This window comes from Capra hircus, chromosome 21, assembly GCF_001704415.2.
Source record: "Capra hircus breed San Clemente chromosome 21, ASM170441v1, whole genome shotgun sequence".
In the NCBI taxonomy this organism is placed as follows: Eukaryota; Metazoa; Chordata; class Mammalia; order Artiodactyla; family Bovidae; genus Capra; species Capra hircus.
The window spans coordinates 60,615,160-60,639,905 of record NC_030828.1 but is presented as its reverse complement, the minus strand read 5'-3'; the positions used below and the strand labels follow the sequence as shown (position 1 = coordinate 60,639,905).

The 24,746-nt window shown below is 44.2% G+C and overlaps 1 protein-coding gene across 1 annotated transcript in view; it reads right to left on the bottom strand.

Annotated features, from left to right (window-relative positions):
- Positions 1-24,746, bottom strand: part of AK7 (adenylate kinase 7) — a 69,514-nt gene that overhangs the window by 29,407 nt on the left and 15,361 nt on the right. Inside the window, exons 4-8 of the mRNA XM_005695371.2 lie at positions 17,493-17,587; positions 10,218-10,328; positions 5,780-5,860; positions 4,396-4,484; positions 289-379 (exon numbers count right to left, since the gene is read on the bottom strand). Of these exons, the coding sequence (XP_005695428.1) occupies positions 289-379; positions 4,396-4,484; positions 5,780-5,860; positions 10,218-10,328; positions 17,493-17,587 (467 nt within the window). The remainder of the gene's footprint in view (positions 1-288; positions 380-4,395; positions 4,485-5,779; positions 5,861-10,217; positions 10,329-17,492; positions 17,588-24,746) is intronic.

Here is a 24,746-nt window from a genome sequence, read left to right as displayed (position 1 = left end):
GCTCCTCTGTCCATGGGATTTCCCAGGCAAAAACACTGGACTAGGTTGCCATTTCCTTCTCCAGGGGCTCTTACTGATGCAGGGATCGAACCCAAATCTCATGCATTGGCAGGTGGATTCTTTCCCACTGAGCCACCAGGGAAGCCCAAGCTTGGGTTTAAGGATATTCTATTTTAGGCTCCACCCCCACCCTGCACCCAATCTTGTTAGTACCCCTGATTCCACCTTGAGGGCCTAGGGTAAAGTGATTTAACAGATGCCACCCAGCCCGGGATGACACGGCTGTACCTTGACAAAGTCTTCCAGGGTGTGAACTGACTCATCCACAGCCACCAGGTAGCGGAGCTTCGGCACGTGGTCTATGATGTTCTGTATCACTCTGCAGACCCCCAGGGAGCATCATCCCCAGAGAGAATAAACACAGGAGATGTTTGTTTATGTAAACAGGATTCGCTGATTGCTACCCCCATGGACCAGGGGCTGTGATGATTTAACTGGGTCAAGGTTGGAATGATGGTCCCCAGGCTACAGAGGAGGAAGCTGGTAAAGAGTTAAGTGACATTTCTCGGGCTGAAGAGTTACTGGGAAGGTAGAAGGGCCAGAATTGAAAAACAGATCCATCTGCTTACGAGAGTAGCTGAGCCCTGTCAGGACTTGCGTCGATGAAGTCCGTTCACCCAGTAGCTCATTGAAGTCTCATGACAGTGCTTTGGGGAAGGCCTTTCACAAAGTAAGACACGGATTCACAGAAGCTATGACCCCTTAAGTCACATAGCACGGAGTGGCTTAGGCTTCCCACCTTGGATTAATAATGAATGATGGCCAACATTTCTGAGGGCTTAACGCCATCAACTCTGTGCTGTGGGCTACCTTAGGTTTTACCCCAACTGAATTCTCACAACATTCAAGTAAGGCTATTATCATCCCCATCTCATAAATGAGGAAATCAGACCCAGAGAAGTTAAGCAACTTCCCCAAATTCACACAGCTACTGAGGCAGAGCAGGGATTTGCATACAGATGAAAAACAATTCCAGAGAAACAACAGTGAACAGAAGATTGTCATGAGACTGTGGATTCTACCTCTATCGTAGCTTCCCTTCTAGTCAAATGGAAATAAAACAAATTCACCTGTCTAAATCTCTATTTCATATTTGTTTTATATTAATTTCACAGGACATTGCCTCTTTTAGCTTCTTTTGTTAAATATTTGACAATCTTCAAGAAATTAGCAGGGAAAAAATTCTACCGAAAGGGCCCCTGAGTCTTTGTGTAATGGGAATAATTTAATTAATTTAATAAGTAAGATGATTTCACGGTTCACGTATTGCTGAAGCCTGGCTTGGAGAATTTTGAGCATTACTTTACTAGCATGTGAGATCAGTGCAATTGTGCGGTAGTTTGAGCATTCTTTTGCATTGCCTTTCTTTGGAATTGGAATTAAAACTGACCTTTTCCAGTCCTGTGGCCACTGCTGAGTTTTCCAAATTTGCTGGCATATTGAGTGCAGCACTTTCACAGCATCATCTTTCAGGATTTGAAACAGCTCAACTGGAAATCCATCACCTCCACTAGCTTTGTTCGTAGTGATGCTTTCTAAGGCCCACTTGACTTCACATTCCAAGATGTCTGGCTCTAGATGAGTGATCACATCATCATGATTATCTGGGTCGTGAAGATCTTTTTTGTACAGGTCTTCCATGTATCCTTGCCACCTCTTCTTAATATCTTCTGCTTCTGTTAGGTCCATACCATTTCTGTCCTTTATCAAGCCCATCTTTGCATGAAATGTTCCCTTGGTATCTCTAATTTTCTTGAAAAGATCTCTAGTCTTTTCCATTCTGTTGTTTTCCTCTATTTCTTTGCATTGATCGCTGAAGAAGGCTTTCTTATCTCTTCTTGCTATTCTTTGGAACTCTGCATTCAGATGCTTATATCTTTCCTTTTCTCCTTTGCTTTTTGCCTCTCTTCTTTTCACAGCTATTTGTAAGGCCTCCTCAGACAGCCATTTTGCTTTTTTGCATTTCTTCTCCATGGGGATGGTCTTGAGCCCTGTCTCCTGTACAATGTCACGAACCTCATTCCATAGTTCATCAGGCACTCTATCTATCAGATCTAGGCCCTTAAATCTATTTTTCACTTCCACTGTATAATCATAAGGGATTTGATTTAGGTCATACCTGAATGGTCTAGCGGTTTTCCCTACTTTCTTCAATTTGAGTCAGGCTTCAGCAATACGTGAACCGTAAACTCCCTGATGTTCAAGCTGGTTTTAGAAAAGGCAGAGGAATCAGAGATCAAATTGCCAACATCCGCTGGATCATGGAAAAAGCAAGAGAGTTCCAGAAACACATCTATTTCTGCTTTAGTGACTATGCCAAAGCCTTTGACTGTGTGGATCACAATAAACTGTGGAAAATTCTGAAAGAGATGGGAATACCAGACCACCTGACCTGCCTCTTGAAAAATCTGTATGCAGGCCAGGAAGCAACAGTTAGAACTGGACATGGAACAACAGACTGGTTCCAAATAGAAAAAGGAGAACATCAAGGCTGTATATTGTCACCCTGCTTATTTAACTTCTATGCATGAGAAACGCTGGACTGGAAGAAACACAAGCTAGAATCAAGATTGCCAGGAGAAATATCAATAACCTCAGATATGCAGATGACACCACCCTTATGGCAGAAAGTGAAGAGGAACTAAAAAGCCTCTTGATGAAAGTGAAAGAGGAGAGCGAAAAAGTTGGCTTAAAGCTCAACATTCAGAAAATGAAGATCATGGCATCCGGTCCCATCACTTCATGGCAAATAGATGGGGAAACAGTGGAAACAGTGTCAGACTTTATTTTTTTTTGGGGGGGGGCTCCAAAATCACTGCAGATGGTGACTGCAGCCATGAAATTAAAAGACACTTACTCCTTGGAACAAAAGTTATGACCAACCTAGATAGTATATTCAAAAGCAGAGACATTACTTTGCCGACTAAGGTCCGTCTAGTCAAGGCTATGGTTTTTCCAGTGTCATGTATGGATGTGAGAGTTGGACTGTGAAGAAGGCTGAGAGACAAAGAATTGATGCTTTTGAACTGTGGTGCTGGAGAAGACTCTTGAGAGTCCCTTGGACTGCAAGGAGATCCAACCAGTCCATTCTGAAGGAGATCAGTCCTGGGATTTCTTTGGAAGGAATGATGCTAAAGTTGAAACTCCACTACTTTGGCCACCTCATGTGAAGAGTTGACTCATTGGAAACGACTTTGATGCTGGGAGGGATTGGGGGCAGGAGGAGAAGGGGACGACAGAGGATGAGATGGCTGGATGGCATCACGGACTCGATGGTCTGAGTGAACTCCGGGAAATGGTGGTGGACAGGGAGGCCTGGCGTGCTGCAATTCATGGGGTCGCAAAGAGTCAGACACGACTGAGCAACTGAACTGAACTGAACGGAAGATGCTTTCACATCTTTAAAACTTCATAACATGGTAATGTAAAGTTTCTGCAGAAAAGAAGAGTCTGTCTCAGCCTCACCGTGTTCAGTGTTAATGTGGCCTGGAGCAGATTGAGGTTTTGAATAGAGTCTGAAGCTTAGGGAATCCTCTGAGAGCAATAATGAAGATTAAGTTTAGGGCTCTGGAAGGGACCCACTCAGGGGAAGGGTCCTGAAGTTTAAGTCTCATTGTTTCCCAGTAAATACTCCCTGGGATTGGGACTAATGGACTAATGGAGAGAAAGAGAGGGGAGCTAGAAACCAGAGAGGGGGAACGCCCTAGCAGTCCAGTGGTTAGGGCTCCACGCTCTCACTGCAGGGGGCATGGGTTCTAGCCCCTGGTCAAGGAACTAAGTTCCTACTGGCCACATGGCCAAATTTATAAAAGAGAGAGGGAGAAAGAAAAAGAAACCAGAAAGACTCTCAGAGAGGCACTGCTTCCTCCTGAAGGGTGAGCCAAGGGGATAACAGAATGAAGCTCTTGGAACTCGAAATGCAGATGTGATGAATTGCAAATAAAGTGAACCCCATCTGTTACCTAGTGTTTAAGTCAGCATGTGCAAAGGATACGGGGATCTGGGGATACACTGTGAGTCTGAAAAACACTGGAAGATGTGCAACTCTGCTCCTAGGGTGAACTTGAACTTGCTGTCGGAAGTGGGGAACTCTTTGATAACAGACGCTATTTCATCAGACGCTATTTCAATAGTATTTCATCATTATTTCATCAGACAGACACTATTTCATCAGACAGACACTATTTCAAAGTGGAGCTGATAAAAGTACCTTTTACTTAGGGTTGTTGTGAAGAAGAAATACAATAATACACATGAGGATCTTAGCACTTGGTAAGAAACAAACACGTCGGTCAGTTAATTCTAGGGCAGTCACATGGCTGGGAGAACACTTACCCTGCTAGATCAAGAACGTGAATGGCTGGAATGACATTTGTTCCATCTCCAAACACTGGTAATGCAGGGACTTCACCCAACCAAGCTAGCTAAAATAAAGAAAAGCAAAAGCATTTTCCCCCAATTCCATGTGCCTGACTATTACAGCTCACAAAGAGAGCCATCGTTGGGGACATTCAAAAAGATCTATCTGTCTGATGAAGTAATCAGCTTAAGATGTCTTATAAATCAGTTCTGATGAGATTTAGTTAATCAAATCCTATTAAGAGAAATAAAGTGCAACCTCAGGGCTGAAATACTTTTCATTAGCTGTCTTTAGTAGCCATCTGCCTGTTATCCACATAGACAGAACATACTGCCGTATGTATAATGTCTTTAATTTTCATTTTTATGAGCATTAAAATTTCAAAGTACCCCCACTGGTTGGGGGTTATTATCATCAGTTTGTAGATGAAATGCTTAGTGGATAAAAGTACCTTCCAGGAATTAGACTTCTGATAAGTCCTTTACACTGAATTTGAACCATGATCTTCACAGAGTCCAAATCCTTGTCTTTTCCCTTCATTAAACATTTCAGTAAATAAATAGATAGTCTGGGTACTGTTTAACTATCCTGAGTGAAAGAGGTAGGGGTGGGGGCCTCAGCAGATCACTGGATATTTTGGACTTGGGGAAAACCATTTAAGGGCTTTAAGCAGGGAAGTGAAATGACGTGATTTGCTTTAGGATCCCCTGGAGAAGGGAATGGCAACCCACTGCAGTATTCTTGCCTGAAGAATCCCATGGACAGAGGAGCCTGGTGGGCTACAGTCCGTGGGGTCACAAAGAGTCGGACACAATGGAGTGACCAACACTTCCACTTTCACTTTCTTGTGAAGGGATGATGGGAAGTAAGAGTTTAAATGGAGAGATCTAAGCCACGACAGGTGAGGGAGGACGAGAGAGGGTTTCAGCGAGTCGGTGGGTGGGGAGTTGGGAGTGTTGGGTTGAAGAAAGGGAGATTCTGGGGAGATCATCTCCATGGGGCTTGGGGATCTTGTGGAGGACGAGAAGGAGGGAGGAGTTGGGCTTTTGCTGGTGTAGCTGGGTGCAAGGCGGCCCAGTCTTCTGATATGGGGCCCCGGGGAGAGCTGCAGATTTGGAAGTGACCATAGATACAGTTTGGATTTGTGAAACACGCAGGTTGGGGTGCTGGACCTGCAGAAGGAGAGGGAGTTCCATTGGACACTGATGTTTGAGTCAGTGGCACCAGTCACGGGATTGAATGGTCCAACCCCAGGGAAGATGTTCTTTTTAATGAAAAAATGAATACATTAGAAAAAAATAAATATTTAGAAATTTGCCATCTTAAAAAAAAATCCTCATAGTTATAGCAAAGTCATACCTTAAAAAAAGCATGCAAGATGCCTCCTTCCATTCCATACTGAAGTCCAGCAGCAACTACGTAAGTGGCGAATTTTCTGACCTATTAGATAAAATACAAAAGAAAAGCTAAATGTATTATTATAAATCACAGTGAATCAGATTATTTTAGTGATTTTTTTAATGAGCAGTTTAGTAAGTCTCATCACCTCTTTCAAAAACTCCTAACATATTTTGTGTGCCTGGCCTCTTGTTAATCCTTCAGCCGATTAGAGCATGCTCATTGGTGTCCCAAGTACAATTATCAGGACAGACACCCCCCACCCTATCACCACTGAGATTCGATTGCGGGAGGCTGGATGTTGGTAAGTTGACGAGAGAATCGTTAAATGAAGATGGAACCCAAGTAGAGATGGGAACATCCCACCACCACCACCACCAGTATGAGAGAACTTTGTGAAAAGTTAAAGTCATTCAGTCCTATCTGACTCTTTGCGAGTCCATGGACTGTATAGTCCATGGATTCTCCAGTCCAGAATACTGGAGTGGGTAGCCTTTCCCTTCTCCAGGGGATCTTCCCAACCCAGGGATTGAACCCAGGTCTCCTGCATTGCAGGCGGATTCTTTACCAGCTGAGCTAACAGGGAATTGTAATTAATCTATATTCCTGTACAATGGGACTAGTGGATAAGCAAGGCAAGGGCAAGGTGACCAGGTCCCCTAGCTTTTCCTGCCTATCCTAGAGAACGTGATATCAAAAGTCCCCAAAGGATTTGAAAAGCTTATGAACTTGCCTCAAAATGCTAAATTAGTCCACTGCTGCTGCTGCTGCTAAGCCACTTCAGTCGTGTCCGACCCTGTGCAACCCATAGACGGCAACCCACCAGGCTCCCCTGCCACTGGGATTCTCCAGGCAAGAACACTGGAGCGGGTCGCCATTCCCTTCTCCAAAACTGGTCCACAGTCTTGTGTTTATAGTACAGCCTGTAACTATGAATGTGACGGCTGCCGAAGTGGTGGCAGTAGATAAAAACACTGGACAACCAGCCCCAGGAGCGCAGTGACCACGTCTGCTTTGCTCATGGCTGTGAGACCAGCTCCTACCCACAGTGCCTGGTACACAGATGTGAGACACAAGATTCTTTCCAAGCGTCTATCTACTTGATGAAAAACACTAGGCTAAAGAAGAGTTATTAGGACGAACAAGTTGGCCAGAGCAACCTTACTCCCTAACTGTTCAGAAAAGAGTGGTTAACAAAGCTTGGGATAATTAACAGAGGAATGGATAAAGATGTGGTACCTATATACCGTGGAATACTACTCAGCCCTCAAAAAGGACTAAATAATGCCATTTGCAGCCAGAGATGATCATACTTGGTGAAGTCAGTCAGAAAGAGAAAGACAAATACATATGACATCACTTACACATGAAAGCTAAAATATGACACAAATGAATGTATCTACGGAACAGAAACAGGCTCACAGACATAGAGAATAGACTGTGGTTGATGAGGGGAAAGGGAGAAGAGAGAGGGGTGCACTGGGAGTTTGGGGTTGGTAGATGTAAACTGTTACATTTAGAATGGGTAAACAACAGGTCCTACTGTATAAGCACAGGGAACTGCATTCAATACCTTGTAATGAACCGTGATGGAAAAGAACATAGAAAGTGAGTGCACGTGTGTGTATGCCTGAGTCTCTTTGCTGTACAGCAGAGATTGGCACAACATTGTATATTACCTATATTTTAATTAAGAAAAAAATTTAAAAAGAAAACTTGGAATAAAAAAAACCTAAATTTTGATGGTGTCATTTTAGAGCATGGGACATAGGTCATGTTTTTATAATAAAAAAAGATACTAAGGTGATGCTATTTCTCCACTTTATTTATTCATTTATGGCTACAGTGCACAGGCACTCCCTGACCAGGGATTGAGCCCACGCCCCCTGCACTGAAAATGCAGAGTCCTAAACACTGGGCCACCAGGGAATTCCCTTATTTCTCCATTTTAGATTGTCATTCACATCCATTAAGGGCTTCCCTCGTAGCTCAGTCAGTAAAGAATCTGCCTGCAGTGCAGGAGACCCGGGTTTGATCTCGGGGTTGGGAAGATCCCCTGGAGAAGAAATGGCAACCCACTCCAGTATCCTTGTCTGGTAAATCCCATGGACAGAGGACCCTGGTGGGCTGCAGTCCACGGGGTCTCAAAGAGTCGGGCACGACTGAGCGACAAACACTCACACCCATTGTTTTTGCATGTGTGATCATGCCTTCTCAACCAGTGATTTAGACATAAGTGATCAAGAAATCATGGATTTTCTATTGGGACAGGTTTAATATAATATAGATATAGGATTTGGAGTTGGAAGAAATTTAGATTATCTAGTCTAAACCCTTTTATATTACTTATTTAACTCCAAAAGTTGAATGACTTGGCTAAGATCATAAGTTAATGGATAGAAAATGGATTAGAATTCCCAATCTCATATTTTTTTTCTTCAAGTATTTTATTTTTTATTTTATTTTTTTAAAAAATTTTAATTATTTATTTGGCTGCGCCGGGTCTTAGTTGCAGCATGTGGGATCTAGTTCCCTGACCAGGGATTGAACCTGTGCCCTCTCCATTGGCAGCACAGAGTCTTAGTCACTGGACCACCAGGGAAGTCCCTTCTTCAAGTATTTTATATTCACAGTGTTTGTATTGCCAAAGTAAAAAAGAAAAAAATTTACTAGTAGCACAGTTTTGGCAACAGAGTTCCTACTGTAATATCCTCTGAGACCACTAGGTGTCGTCTTAGAACTATAATTACCTACCATTACTGGAGGTCTGGGAGAAGGCGATGGCACCCCACTCCAGTATTCTTGCCTAAAATCCCATGGAGGAGTCTCGTAGGCTGCAGTCCATGCGGTTGCTAAGAGTCGGGCATGACTGAGCGACTTCACTTTCACTTTTCACTTTCATGCATTGGAGAAGGAAATGGCAACCCACTCCAGTGTTCTTGCCTGGAGAATCCCAGGGACAGAGGAGCCTAGTGGGGTGCCATCTATGAGGTCGCACAGAGTCGGACACGACTGAAGCGACTTAGCAGCAGCAGCAACTGAAGGTCTCGTGAGTATGGGAAAATGGCAGTGGATGAAAACTTAGAGGTTTGGGGGTTCTAAATAAATGCTACTTAAGTTAAATGAGGCTAATGATAATATCACTTAATTCACAAAATTGTGAGGATTACCTATGAGGTATATGAGGATTACATGAGGTACTGTAAGTAATACATCTGGCATAGTACCTGGTACACGGTAAGCAACCTTTCAATTTTTAGCTTGTTACTATTTATTCATCACCAAGGCACCCCTCTCATATATTTTGATATAGAGAAATTTAAAAAATTTACAATATATGGATTTCAAAATGATAAAAAGTTTCTGCAAGTGAAGGCTAATAAGCTATTATCTTTGTTTATGTGAATTCTCAGCTAGAGGTATGTCAACAATCAGCGACACAGATGTGTCAAGATCAACTCATTGAATGCTGGAGTTTTGGAGTCAGGAAAAAAATAAAACCCATAGGCTTTGGTGTCTGATGGATCCAGGTTTCAATCACAGCTCCCTACCACTTGACACCTCTTTCCCACAAAGTCTGCATTTGTGAAATTAGAATAATTATGTACAAAACACAGGGCTTTCCCTGTGTGGCTAAGACTCTACGCTCCTAATGCAGGGGACGTGGCTGGTGAACTAGACCCCACATGTTGTTGTTTGTTTGCTAAGTTGTGTCTGACTCTTTTGTGACCCCATGGATTGTAGCCCACCAGGCTCCTCTGTCCATGGGATTTCCCAGGCAAGAGTGCTGGAGTAGGTTGCCATTTCCTTCTTCAGGGGATCTTCCCGCCCCAGGGACAGAAACCACGTCCCCTGCGTTGGCAGGCAGATTCTTTACCACTGAATCACCCGGGAAGCCCCAAAGTGGGAATGAGGAAGAGGAAACTGCATTCTCCCCTTTTCCCAGACTCTGTCTCATTTATTTCTTACAGCTACTCTGAAAAGTACATATAAACCTCATCTTAGAGGGAATTCCCTGAAAATCCAGAGGCTAGGATTTGGTGCTTTCACTGCCAAGGGACAGGGTTCAGTCTCTGATTGGGGAACAAAGACTTTGCACACGCATACACACATCCCCACTCTTGAGTTACTTGCCTCTTCTGGACCAACGAGCCCTTTGGATCTACACTGGGCTCTGCTGAGGACCCCATACAAGGCTTCCATTTTAGAGGGCTGGGCCAGAACTTGGGCCAGGACACGGCCTCTCTGAGGGAGCCTGAAGCTTGGTGGTCTGTGTAAGGACATGGGACCTAAATGCAGAGATAGGAAGCCAGCTGCGGAATGGTCCTGACCAGGCGCATTGCAAGCTGCCTCCAGAAGAGCTTTTCCTACTCAAAAGGTTCTACTACTTGAGACTTACGTTTTTCCCAAATTTGAGAACCATTTTTTCAGCATTTATGTGGTCCAGAAAATTAGGATGTTGCTTTCTTCTTCGATAATCCTCTTCAGTAAATGGGACCTCAGAGTCATCCTACGAGAAAAAAAAGCACAGAGTCCATGCGTTAGCACAATGGAAACTTCCAAGCCCCAAGGTGCTAGGGAAATCTGTACCATGGATTTCAGTGTATCCCTTTGATTCTCCAGGAAGAAATGCTGAACTGTCCCTCTGAGGGACTGTATAGGAGCGTGAGTTGTGGAGAGAGCAAGTGATGAACAGCTCAGTGGACTGTCTGGAAGCATTTTTCATTCCTGATTCTTAGGACAAATTGATATCCTATCTGATGAAGCCAGCTTTTAAAGCCTAAGACAGAAACTTGTGCAGGGTATGTTATTAACTTGAAGGAAAGAGGCAGTATGGAAAAGAAGGAAAAAAAAACTTTCCTTTAAGCTCAAAGTGTTCTAAAAACTACTGCTTGTTTCTACAGTGACTTAACTTTCTTGAAAATGTTTCAGCTAGTCAAATTCTATCTTTTTTTTTTTTTTTTTGGACCACACCTCAAAGCTTGAGAGATTTCCGTTCTCCGACCAGGGCTCAAACCCTGGCCCCTGGTGGTGAGAGTGCTGGGTCCAACCACTGAACCACCAGGGACTTCCCTAAATTCTATCATTTATACTTCATCTAAACAAAATTTAAACGTTTAAATTTAAAATTTAAACGTCTTGTTTTATTCTGTAGAGAGGTGATTCTATAACGACATTAAAAATAAACTCACTTCTTAATAGTTCTTGACGTGTGTGTAGTCTCATTTATTCTTTTAATTTTATTTTTGGCTGGGCTGGGTCTTCGTTGCTTCGTGGACTTTTCTCCGGTTGCAGCGAGCGGGGGCTGTTCTCTAGCTTCAGTACGCGGGCTTCTCATCGCCGCAGCTTCTCTTTTTGAGGAACACAGGCTCTAGGGCACATCGGCTCAGCAGTTGCGCTGCATAAGCTTGCTCCTCGTCACGGAGAATCTTCCTGAACCAGGGACTGAACCCGTGTCTCCCGCAATGGCAGGCAGATTCTGACCCACTGAACCACCAGGGAAGTCCCCTGCCATTTCATTTTTTAAATCTAAACTGGGAAGCTTTTTTCTTCTTCTTCTTTTCCCCACTGCGTCTTTCCCTCAAGTCAACCCCGTGTTAATTAGAACATACTCTGCGCAAGTTTCTGTCTTAGGCTTTAAAAACTGGCTTCATTAGATAGGACATCAGTTTGTCCTAAGAATCAGGAATGGAGAATATTTCCCGACAGTCCACTGAGCTGTTCATCTCTTGGTCCCTCCACAACTCACGCTCCTAGAGTCCCTCGGAGGGACAGTTCAACAGAAACTTCCTGTAGAACAAAATGGAGAAACTGAAATCCATGGTACAGATTTCTCCCCAGTCCATACAGATTTAGAGGTCCTACTTGGAGTAGGAGTTCTGATTTTTTTTTTCTGACCGAGCTGCATAGCATATGGGATCTTAGTTCTCTGATCAGGGATTGAACCAGTGCCCCTTGTCATGGAAGCACAGAGTCTTAAGCACTGGACTTCCAGGAAAGTCCCAGGATTTCAAAAAATACAGTCTAATCAGAAGCCTTCCAATCACGTCACATTGCTCTAAGATAAATAACCGGACAAAAGCATCTGAGTCCAGGGCTTATCCAAACTTAATCAGAGAGGCAGAATGAACACAAGGATGAGAACCCTGAGGCAGAACAGTTGTTGGCAGATTTGAGAAATGGGAAGAAGGGCTGAGATGACTAGATCCAGGCTGGGGATTGGGAGAGGAGGAGGTAGGCAGTGCCAGGCTGCCAGGGTTTGTGGACCAGGTGAAGGAGTTTAGAATCATCCTAAAGGCATGAGAAGGCATGGGAGGATTTTCAGCATTTTAAGCAGGACTATAACGTTACCAACTTAATGAACATGAACTTGAGCAAACTCCAGGAGATAGTGGAGGACAGGGAAGCCTGGTATGCTGCCGTCCATGGGGTTGCAAAGACATGACTTAGCGACTGAACAACAGTGGCATGATCTGAATTATACTTGAACAAGGTCACAAGCTGTTTGTTGGAGACTGCCTTGGAAGGATGTGATGGCAGCTGCCAGTTCCAAGGCCATCCTGGTCGCCCACAGATACAATGAGAACAGGATGCATTTAGGAGATATTTTGGATGAGTAATTAACAGAATTGAGTGATGAGCTGACTGATGGATGAAAAGGAGAGAAGGTGAGCAGTGGACAAGGTGGACACTACTGGGAGAAAGACGGAGAAAGAGTTTTTTGGGGAAGATCCAGTAAGTCCACCCCAATTCTGTATCCATAGTAGATACTTAATGAATACATGTTATCTAATTAGCTGACCTCTTAAATATACCCAGTGGCTCATATGTAGGATTGCCAGATAAAACAGAGGACACCCAGCTAAATTTGAATGTCAGATAAACAAATATTTTTTCAAGTATGAGGATGTCTTAGGGCATGAGATACACTTACATGACACATTATTTGCAGTTTATCTGAAATTTAAATTTACCTGGGTGTCCTGTATTTTTATTAGCTACATGTGGCAGTCCTACTCCCAGCAGATCGATAATCAGCTTTGCCTTCAGGATGGACTGAGTCCCGGCATCTCCCTGGTCCTAGTGACTATGGCACGGTGGCCAGCCTGCCTAACTGACCTTCCTGCTCCCTGTGGCTGGCTGCCCAGTGCCCTCTCCTGGGCCTTGTACCATCCTCAGTCCTTATGGCAGTGACAGAAACAGTTACATTTCAGGCAACCTGGTTCTCTGGTCACAGGTCTGGACAGCCAGTCAGTGTCTCCCCTGAATTCTGAGACTAAGACTGGGCCACCCTCTCTGGCTGGCTGCACTGGGCCCCTAAGGACTAGCCAATCCTGGGCTGCAGGCTTCGAGCTGTCATCTCCAATTCCTGGTTGGGACTGAGATCTAGTTTGTACATTTCGAAACTTCCCTACCGATCGTGGGGCTATGTTCTCTCTAGTCCTTAAATTTCACATGTTACAAACAAATGACAAATAAAATGTCTTTTAAACTCGCATCTTTCATACAGGTTCTAGTCTCTTGCAAACATTTGTATCAGTCGCTTTTCCAGTAAGTGAAGAGTCGCCGTACTGTCGGCATAAAACCAGGACTCTTCTATTGTTGTATACTGATGTGTGTTGCCATTTCTAGAAACCGCCTGCCTTATTAACACCTCATTACAATCAACAGGCTCACTGATAGGCCTTATCTTCTTAGGAAGCGGAGAACTGACTATGTAGAGTCATCTCCCTTTTCTTTGAGGACACTGGGTGAACCTGTTGTCTGGTAAGACTCTGGGGGACCCTCTTTTTAATTGGTCATTGTGTTTGACTCCCCGCGCGGATCACTTGCTGGACTCTTTTCCCCCTGGTCATTATTCTCTTTCTCCCACCTGGTCGGTATCTGTGATGACAGATCCCATCTGCTCTTCTGGGCTATCCGGTTAAGCCAGTGTCATCTCTGGTCCCCCCTCTTCACTCAGTATAAAAAAACAAATACATAACTATACTTTTATTACTATTTTTAAATTTTTGGTGGTACCCCATGGCATGTGGGACCTTAGTTCTGCAACCAGGGATTGAACCTGTGCCCTCTGCACTGGAAGATGGAGTCTTAACCGCTGAACCACTGAGGAACTCTCTATACTTCTAAGACAGATACTATGGAAAAAACCTGGGTATATTAAGATTCTCCAACTTATTAAAATTGTTTAATATTTACAAATGAAAACATTCTAATTATCCTTTTGTATTAAGACAATCTTAAATGCAGTTTTGTATTTGTTTAGATGTTTTTGGCTACAAATAACGAAACTGGAACTCAAAATGGCCTCAAAAGTGCGAGGATGCATTACTTCTCGTAAGTAACAGCCCCAAATCGAGCGCCTTCTGGTGTTGTGTGATGGGCGTCTTCTCCGCCCTTTGGATGCCTTTTTAAGTCTGTCTCCCTCGGGGTGTGGTCTTCCTCTTCAGGCTCACAGAAGACTGTCAGCAGCAGCTTCAGGTGTCACATCCAGGCACGACAACATCCCCAGGGGGACAAAGCCTGCCTCTTGTTTAAGCTCTCTTCATTAGGGATGAGCCCTTCCCTGAGGAGCCTGGACTCAGCTGACTTCCTGGGCACAGAGCTAGATGGCATCTCTCAGGCTTCCTTGCAGTTGGGTGTGGCCACATGATTGGACAGAACTGAAGCTGGAACAACAGACTGGATCAAAATGAGAAAGGAGTATGTCAAGGCTGTATATATTGTCACCCTGCTTATTTACCTTATATGCAGAGTATATCATGAGAAATGCCAGGCTGGGTGAAGCTCAAGCTGCAATCAAGACTGCCGGGAGAAGTATCAACAACCTCAGATATGCAGATAATACCACTCAAATGGCAGAAAGAAAAGAGAAACTAAAGACCCTCTTGATGAAGGTGAAAGAGGAGAGTGATACAGCTGGCTTAAAATTCAACATTCAAAAAAACTAAGATCATGGCATCTGGTCCCATCACTTCATGGCCAATAGATGGAGAAAACGAGAAAACAGCAGCAGATTTTATTTTCTTGGGCTCGAAAATCACTGTGGATTGTGACTGCAGCCACGAAATTAAAAGATGCTTACTCGGGAGAAAATCTATGACAAACCTAGACAGCATGTTGAAAAGCAGAGACAGCACTTAGCTCACAAGGGTCCACATAGTTAAAGACATGGTTTTTCCAGTAGTCATGTACGGATGTGAGAGTTGGAGCATAAAGAAGACTGAGAATTGAATAATTTATGCTTTCAAGTTGTGGTGCTGGAGAAGACTCTTGAGAGTCCCTTGGACAGCAAGGAGATCAAACCAGTCAATCCTAAAGGCAATCAATTCTGAGTAACCATTGGAAAGACTGATGCTGAAGCTGAAGCTCCAATACTTTGCCCACCTGATGCAAAGAGCCAACTCATTAAGAAAGACCCTGATGCTGTGGAAGATTGAGGGCAAGAGGAGAAGGGGGCCACAGAGGATGAGATGGCTGGATGGCATCATCGACTCAGAGGACATGAGTTTGAGCAAGTTCTGGGAGATGGTGAAGGACAGGGAGGCTGCACTCAATGGGGTTGCAAAGAGTCAGACATGACTGAGTGACTGAACAACAACAAAAAATCGTTTAAAAAAAAATAAACAAACCACGGTGAGAGGATGGGAACATGCCAAAGGGACACAGAAGCTAACACTGGAGCCATTTCCCCATATTTTCTTTGGAGGAACCATCTCTTCCCCACTCTCGGCCTTTTTAGTTAAGGAGGCTGATCATTCCTGCCTGTAGAAGTGGGTACATGATCCCAGGTCTGGTCAATCAGAGTTCGGCATTCCCCCGGTCACAGTGACTGGTTCATGGTTAAGCCTGTGATGTAAGACCTGTAAGAATGGCATATTCCAGAGCTGGGGAGGGACATGGCCTAAAGGGAGAAGAGATGTCAAGCTCTAGAGATAAAAGCCTGGGAGCTCCTGGGTGCCAGAAGGAGTGGAGAACTTACCCGAGAATAAGCCTAGAGGAGAAAAGAAGCAATTGAAGGGAGAGAAAGAGTAGGTTCGTTCTGAGCACTGTTTAAGCCCCTAGATACAGCTGTACCTGAAGCCCATTGTCTGACTACCCAGTGATGAGTCAATAAATCCCCATTTTGCTTAAGTCTGTATGAGTTTGTTAATAACTGAAGGAGTGAGGACAATCAATCAGGCCAGCGAAATGACCAGCCAGTCAAGTGACCAACGACTGTTTTGTAGCAGACGCTTTACTAGATACTCTGAGGGTTGGAACTTCAACAGGAATAAAGTGACAGGCCTGCTCCTTGAGGCGATGGCAACCAAGTGGAGGAGGTGATGGCAACCAAGTGGAGGAGGTGAGTGAGATTCACAAGAAAGGGACAGAAACCCTCCGGTTCCTGCCCTTGAGGACCTCTGCGTCCACTGAGGAAGAGAGAATTAAACAAATAAATTACCTCTGATGCAAGAAGTGTGACAAATGCTTAGATACTTCCTTGTTATAAATTAGGCATTCCATTGAGTCTAACATGCGCCTTTTTGCTTCCCCATTTTAACATCTCTGAAATTGGAATGTGTCCTGTCATCACTGGCTTATCACAACGTGCTCAGCGAGGAAGCATCCGCCATGCCATCCTCGTTGGAGCCTGGGTCAGCTTGGGGTCACCTTGAGCACATATCATCTTTATACTGACTTAGGTACTACGCATGTTGGTCTAATTGCCTTTTAGGATGTCTTTCCCAAGATTATAGTGTGATTCAGTACTGGGGTGAAAAGGCAGTTCACAGGCACAGAGGCATGGAGACAGAGCAGCAGACGGAAATCTGATATCCGCGGACAAGTCCGATGATATCAGCTTTATAGGAAAGTGTGTCCTCAGTCACTCAGTCGTGTCTGAGTCTTTGCAACCCCACAGACTGTAGCCAGCTCCACAAACTGTAGCCTGCCAGGCTCCTCTGTCTATGGGATTTCCCAGGCAAGAATACTAGAGCAGGTTGCCATTTCCTCCCCCAGGGGATCCTCTCTACCCAGGGATCAAACCTGGGTCTCCTGCATTCGCAGGCAGATTCTTTACCACTGCACCAGCCAGGGGTCAAACCCCTGCATTGGGAGTGTGGAGTCTTGGCCACTGGACCACCAGGGAAGCCCCTGAACTCTGAGTTTGAAGAAGTTTGGGGAATACTAGAACCACTGTATTTGCTTATATTTTCGCTTATATTTTGTATTTGCTTATATTTTTCTTATATTTTGTATTTGCTTATATTTTCCCTTTTGATGTATGCACGGGAATATACAAGACAAAAATATAGGTACAGGTAAGTCTAAAAGAGCACGCTTTTAATACATTTAAAATAAAAAGTGATAAGGTTTGTTATAGTTGGACAGGCAGCATTTTCCTCTTCTTTCTCAGGGGCTTGTAAAACAACGTGGCCCCTTGGAATGGAGTGGCTTGGAGCCCATGAACTCTCAGTTCAGTCGCTCAGTCGTCTCCGACTGTTTGCAACCCCAGGCTAACATGCAGCACGCCAGGCTTCCCTGTCCGTGAACGCTACGGAGTGCTTATTAAGGGGCAGAGTTCAGGAGTGTAAGCACATTGAGAACTGTAGAAAGCTCTCTCCGCTTGCGAATTACAAGGTACGGAGGCCGCAATGCTGCGTAAAAGAAAAGCTAGCGCACTACTTACCGGGTCCAGGGGTTTGGACCGCGCCCAGGTCATCACCGTGGAGACCAAAATAAACACCTTCCGCTTTTCGAAATGGCTGCTTTCTTCGTTCAGGACTGCGGGGCCAAAAAGCGGAGTGGTTACTTGGATCCATGCAGAACGTGTTAAAATGCTGTGGACTTTTCATTACCAGCCTGACTTGAAGTGACTCCTCTTTCAAGCAGCGACTTTGCACCAGGGGGCGCCCCCTCTGACGCCTCACTGCCCCTCCTAGTCTCTGCTCCCGGCCGCCCCCCTCCAGCCATCTGACTTCCTCAGCGCCCAGCTCACAGTACAGCCCCTTCCTATTTCCTGGCCTGCCGTGGTGTGCATCCATCTTTAGGTGGGCTCGTGATACTAGTAATTATAGCTGACGTGGTGTTTTAGTCGCTTAGTTGTGTCCGACTCCTTGCCACGCCCATGGACTGTAGCCGGCCAGGCTCTTCCGTCCGTGGGATTCTCCAGGCAAGAATGCTGGAGTGGGTTGCCATTTCCTCCTCCAGGGGATCATTCTGACCCAAGGATGGACCATGCGTCTCCTGCATTGCAGGCAGATTCTTTACTGACCGAGCCACCAGGGCATGAATGGCAACAATTCATGGGCTTTCGTCAATAATTCCTGGTGTCTCAAATGGTAAGGAATCTGCCTTCAAAGCAGGAGATCGGGTTCAGTCACTGGGTTAGGAAGATCCCCTCGAGGAGGGCATGGCAACCCACTCCAGTATTCTTGCCTGGAGAATTCCATGGACAGAGGAGCCTGGCGGGCTACAGTCCATGAGGCTGCAAAGAGTCAGACATGATTGAGCAATACAGGCATGCACTGAATTCTTACCATCAGGAGGTAGATGCTAACGGCTCTGTTTCTATAGATGAGGGAAGGGAAGCACACTTCCCATTTGCCCAGAATCATGGAATGAAGCCGTGGGACAGAGTCCAGTTCCAGAAGCCTGGTTGTCTGACCTGTGGTCCCCACTATGTCTCTTCCCTGGCTTCACGGAGAGTGGAGTGGGAGGCTTGAATCAGAAGGCTAGGCCTCTCTGTTTTTTAAAAATCTTTTTTAAAAAATTTAAATATAGCCAACTTTCCATGTTGGGAGGGATTGGGGGCAGGAGAAAAAGGGGACGACAGAGGATGAGATGGCTGGATGGCATCACTGACTCAATGGACGTGAGTCTGAGTGAACTCCGGGAGATGGTGATGGACAGGGAGGCCTGGCGTGCTGCGATTCATGGGGTCGCAGAGTCGGACATGACTGAGCGACTGAACTGAACTGAACTTTCAATGTGATGCTAGCTTCAGGTGTACAGCAAAGTGATTCAGTTGTATCCATCTATACCTATATGGGTTCCCTGGTGGCTCAGTGGTAAAGAATCCACCTGCCAATGCAGGAGATGCAGGTTTGATTCCCTGGTTGGGAAGATCCCTGGAGAAGGAAATGGCAACCCACTCTAGGAGTCTTGGTTGGGAAATCCCATGGACAGAGGAGCCTGGCGGGCTACTGTCCATGGGGTTACAAAGAGTTGGACACTCTTAGCAACTGAAAATAAAATCTATATCTATACATTCTTTTTTTTTTTCAGAATCTTTTCCATTATAGGTTATTATAAGACCGTGACTATGGAACCCTGTGCAATACAGTAGATCCTTATTGTTCGTCTAGTTTATATATAATAGTGTGTACATGTTAATCTTGAACTCTTAAGTTATCCACCCCCCACCAACCCATAACCATAAGTTTCTTTTCTGTGTCTGTGAGTCTATTTCTACTTTGTAAATAAATTCATTTACATTTTTTAGGCTTTCACATATAAGTGACATCACATGATATTTGTCTTTCTCTAACTTACTTCACTTAGTATGATGTTCTCTAGGTCCATTCATGTTGCTATAAATAGCATTATTTGTCTTTTTTTTTTTTTAATGGGACCAGGCCCTCTCATGATTTCACATAAAGCAGTGCTATTTAGCTTAAGTCCTTGTGGAAAGAAGTAATTTTCCATCCTCCTAGCTGTCCCTGGCTGGGGTAGAGCAGCCCATGAGCGGTGGCTGGGGGCTGGGGGCTGTGGTTGGAGGGTTTTGGTAACACCTCGATGCTTGATTATGAACAGTATGTAGACACTGGAATTTAGAATAGCGGTGGACTGGACCCATGAGTATTTGGTGTCCAAAAGGCTTGTTATCTTCCAGGAGGGCTCTCCACACATTTAAACATTGGAGTAGAGTGGAACTCACTGTCGTGTCCGACTCTTTGCAATCCATGGACTGTAGCCCACCAGGCTCCTCTGTCCATGGGATTTTCCAAGCAAGAATACCAGAGCGGGTGGCCATTTCCTCCTCCAGTGGATCTTCCCAAACCCAGGATCAAACTCAAGTGTCCTGAGTCTCCTGAACTGGCACGCGAATTCTTTACTGCTGAGCCACCAGAGTTCCCCATGAAAAGAACTGTGGTATCAAAGTTTGAGAACCTGGGGCAGGAGATAGATGGGTCCCTGGGGCAAAGAGTTGGAAATTTGTTCTCTGTGATCCGATGTTGTTGTTCAATTGCTAAGTCATGTCCTACTCTGTGCTACCCCATGAACTGCAGCATGCCAGGCTTCCCTGTCCTTCACTGTCTCTCTGAGTTTGCTCAGACTCATGTCCATTGAGTCAGTGATGCCATCCAATCATCTCATCCCCTGTCACCCTACTCCTCCTGCCCACAATCTTTGCTGGAATCAGGGTCTTTTTCCAATGAATTGTCTCTTTGCATCAGATGGCCAAAGTATTGGAGCTTCAGCATCAGTCCTTCCAATGAATGTTCAGGGTTGATTTTCCAGTAGTCATGTATGGATGTGAGAGTTGGACTATAAAGAAAGCTAAGCACTGAAGAATTAATGCTTTTGAACTGTGGTGTTGGAGAAGACTCTTGAGAGTCCCTTGGACTGCAAAGAGATCCAACCAGTCCATCCTAAAGGAAATCAGTCCTGAATATTCATTGGAAGGACTGATGCTGAAGCTGAAACTCCAATACTTTGGCCACCTGATGCAGAGAACTGACTGATTTGAAAAGACCCTGGTGCTGGGAAAGATTGAAGGCAGGAAGTGAAGGGGACAACAGAGGATGAGATGGCTGGATGGCATCACTGACTCAATGGACATGAGTTTGAGTAAACTCCGGGAGTTGGCTGGACAGGGAGACCTGGCATGCTGCAGTCCATGGGGTCGCAAAGAGTCGGACATGAGTGAGCAACTGAACTGAACTGAACTGAACTGATTTCCTTCAGGACTGACTTGGTTTGATCTCCTCGCTGTCCAAGTGACTCTAGATAAGAGACCACTTATTTTCCTCATTCTTGAAGTCAGGAGACCTCCCTTAGTATGCACAGGGTGCACAGAAAGGCTCCCTGGAGGTCAGAAAGGGAGGGAGCACCACCCTGCAGTAAGTGATGCTCACTACCCATAGGCCTCTTCGGTGGATTCCGTCTTGGCTGAGAGATGCGCACGCACACATGGGAGGATCCTGAGATACACCAAATATGGACTCTGAGTCTGGCAAATCATTTTGATTTGCCAAAAGAAACCCAGGAGAAAGGCCCCGTAAAAGTGACTGAAACTACCTCAACGGCACTCAGACTCCCTCTCCGAGTCCGCTAGTGTCTATCCACACTTACTTGTACTCTTTTCCTCCTAATAAACATTTGACTTGTTTCACTACTGTCCTTCTTCATGGGAACTCATTTCTGCAAAGCCAAGGGGCCAGGGCCTTGTCACTGACCCCTGGTCTAGTGGCTAGGACTAGATGCTCTCACCGCCTCGATTGACCTCAATCTCTGGCTGGGAACTGAAACCCCGCTCCAAGTCGCTGCAGGCTGAGGCCACCCAATCAAATCTTCAATGTTCCCATGATGATTAATGGGAAGGATCCTACAAGGTGCTGAGGCTCATCTGTTATAGCGGGAAGTCAGTGGTTAATATCTAAAATTCATATCAAAGGACATCAGTACAGGCATTTTTGTGTGTATGTATTAAAAGGAACAAGTGGGTTAAATAAAGTTCCTTTGGGGGAGTAAGGATGGGATGGGAAAGAAATGCATGTTTTTTTTTTTTTTCTTCTAAATCCTCCTGTGCTTTTTAAAATTTTTGAACTACATCCAGGTTTTATATCAGAAAAGAATTAAAATTTAAGGAAAACTCTGAGTATGTGTTATATAGAAAAAATCAATTTCCAAAGACCAGCACAAAATGAGAACTCAGTAAACATGAGGTCTGATTATTATTTTAGTTGGTGCAATTATCTTAGAAAGTGCAATTATACATCATCTGTTGATATTTGCAAAGGGACAAAATGTGGGGAGTAGGCAATTATAAAGCTCTGTTCTGAAATATGACACATTGCTCATGTTTTCGATTTGTATCTGAATGAAACTTAGGCCCACAGTGATAAATGAGAAATCAAACATTCTAAGCTCCTGAGGACTTCCGCACATCCAGAGAGAGTACTTTCCCATCATTATTTCTCTGAATATGGTACAGATATTCCTAAAGCTTCATTCCATTTCTTTGAACATAAGCCAAAATACAGTTTTTCTATTTTCTTATTCAGGGGTTGTCAAGGTACTGCTTGTTTTTGTAAATAAAGTTTTATTGAATGGAACTTCCCTAGTGGTCTAGGGGATAAGATTCCGTGCTTCCAAAGCAGGAGGCCTGGCTTTGATCTTTGGTCAGGGAACTAGATCCCCCACACTGCAACTAAGACTTGGAACAGCCAAATAAATTAATTAATAATTTTTTTTAAGTTTTATTGGAACCCGGTTCATTCATTTACATTTTTGTCTATAGTTGCATTTATGCTACAGTGGCAGAGAAGTTGTCTTGAAAAAGCCAAAAACCTGGCCTTTTACAGAAAAAGTTTGCTGACTCCTGGACTAAACTCCCCAAAATGAAGATCTTGAAGTGTAAGTGACAGTCTTTCAGTTGTGTCCAACTCTTTGTGACCCATGGACTATATAGCCCACCAGGCTTCTCTGTCCATGGAATTCTCCAGACAAGAATACTGGAGTGGGTAGCCATTTCTTCCTCCAGGGATCTTCCCAGCCCAGGGATAGAACCTGGGTCTCCTGCACTGTAGGAAGATTTATTACAGTCTGAGCCACCAGGGAACCACCTAACATAAAAGTAAAAAATACTGCAAAGTAAGGTGCTTGTGTCTTTTTTCATTGTCCTCCTGGTCTAGAATGACAATTCAAATAAGCTCAGTTACTCTGGATTTAATAAGGATATGAATTATAAAGCACCAAACTGCTAAACATCACTTTGTTCCTTAGAGTTTATTACCTTTTTCAAAGCATTTAAAACATGCAAGTTCTTCCCAACCCCTGCTATCAGGGAACATCTGTTGAACTGAATCGAATCTGTCGAGTTAGAAATAATTCCTCTTCTCCTAAAGTCACATCCATCTCGTGACACCTTTTGTATCAACATGCCATTCTCTGTCCTGCACAAAAGGTTCTCCCGAGTCCCTTAGCTCTACTGTGGGCCTATAAAGTCTTGAGGTATCACTTTTATTTGTCTTTGTATCTTCCCAATACATTCAACCCCACCTCCTTGAGTAGTGTCCGTAGAATGAATAAAGGTTAAATTTTGAACGTTAATGTTTCATTTCTTTAAATGATTAAAAAATTCTATTCTTTGAACACATAGACCAGTGGAATAGACTAGATAGCCCAGAAATAAACCCACGTACTTACCGTCTATCTTCGACAAAGGAGGCAAGACTACCCAATGGAGAAAAAGATAGTCTCTTCCATAAATGACACTGGGAAAACTGGACAGTTACATGTAAAAGAATGAACTCAGGACACTCCCTAACATCATATGCAAAAATAAACTCAAAATGGATTAAAGACCTAACTGTAATACTGGAAACCATAAAACTCCTAGAGGAAAACAGGCAGAACACTTTTTGACATAAATTATAGCAGTATTTTTTTCGATCTGTCTCATAAAGCAAAGGAAATAAAAAAAAATAAACAAATGGGACCTAATTAAATTTAAAAGCTTTTGCACAGCCACTAACAAAATGAAATGAAAAGACAATGTACTAATGCAATAGTACAATGTACTATTTGCAAATGGGTAAAAACAATAAGGGATTAATATCCAACATATATAAACAGCTCATTCAACTCAACATCAAAAAAACAAACAACACAATTTTAAAAATGGGCAGAAGTGGATATTTTTCCAAAGAGGAAATGCAGATGACCCACAAACATGTGAACAGATGCTCAACATCCCTAATCACTGCTGCTGCTGCTGCTGCTGAGTCGCTTCAGTCGTGTCCAACTCTGTGCGACCTCATAGATGGCAGCCCACCAGGCTCCCCTGTCCCTGGGATTCTCCAGGCAAGAACACTGGAGTGGGTTGCCATTTCCTTCTCCAATCCATGAAAGTGAAAGGTGAAAGTGAAGTCGCTCAGTCATGTCCGTCTTAGCAACCTCATGGACTGCAGCCTACCAGGCTCCTCCATCCATGGGATTTTCCAGGCAAGAGTACTGGAGTGGGGTGCCATTGACTCAACTATAAAAAAAGAACGACATTTTGCCATTTGTAACAACATGCATACACTTACAACGCTGAGTAAAATAAGTCAGACAGAGCAGGACAGATACTGTCTAATATACTTATATGTGGAATCTAAAAAATACACAAACTAGTGAATATAACAAAAAAGAAGGAGACTCACGGAACTAAAGAAAAAGCTAGTGGTTACCAGTGGGGAAAGGGAAGAGGGAGGGGCTAGATAAGGGTAGGGAATTAAAAGGTACAAACTATTAGGGATAGTCAAGGCTATGGTCTTCCCAGTGGCCATGTACGGTTGTGAGAGCTGGACCATGCAAAAGGTGGAGCACCAAAGCAGTGATGCCTTCCAACTGCGGTGCTGGAGAAGGCTCCTGAAAGTCCCTTAGTCAGCAAGGAGATCAAACCAGTCAATCTGAAGGGAAGTCAATCCTGAATTCTCGTTGGAAGGATTGATGCTGAACCTGAAGCTCCAGTATTTTCATCATCTGATGTGAACAGCTGACTCATTGGAAAAGTCCCTGATGCTGGGAAAGATTGAAGGCAGAAGGAGAAGAGGGAGTCAGAGGATGAGATGGCTGGATGGCATCACCGATGTAATGGACATGAACTTGGACAAATTTCAGGAGATGGTAAGGGACAGGGAGGCCTGGTGTGCTGCAGTCCATGGGGTCGCAA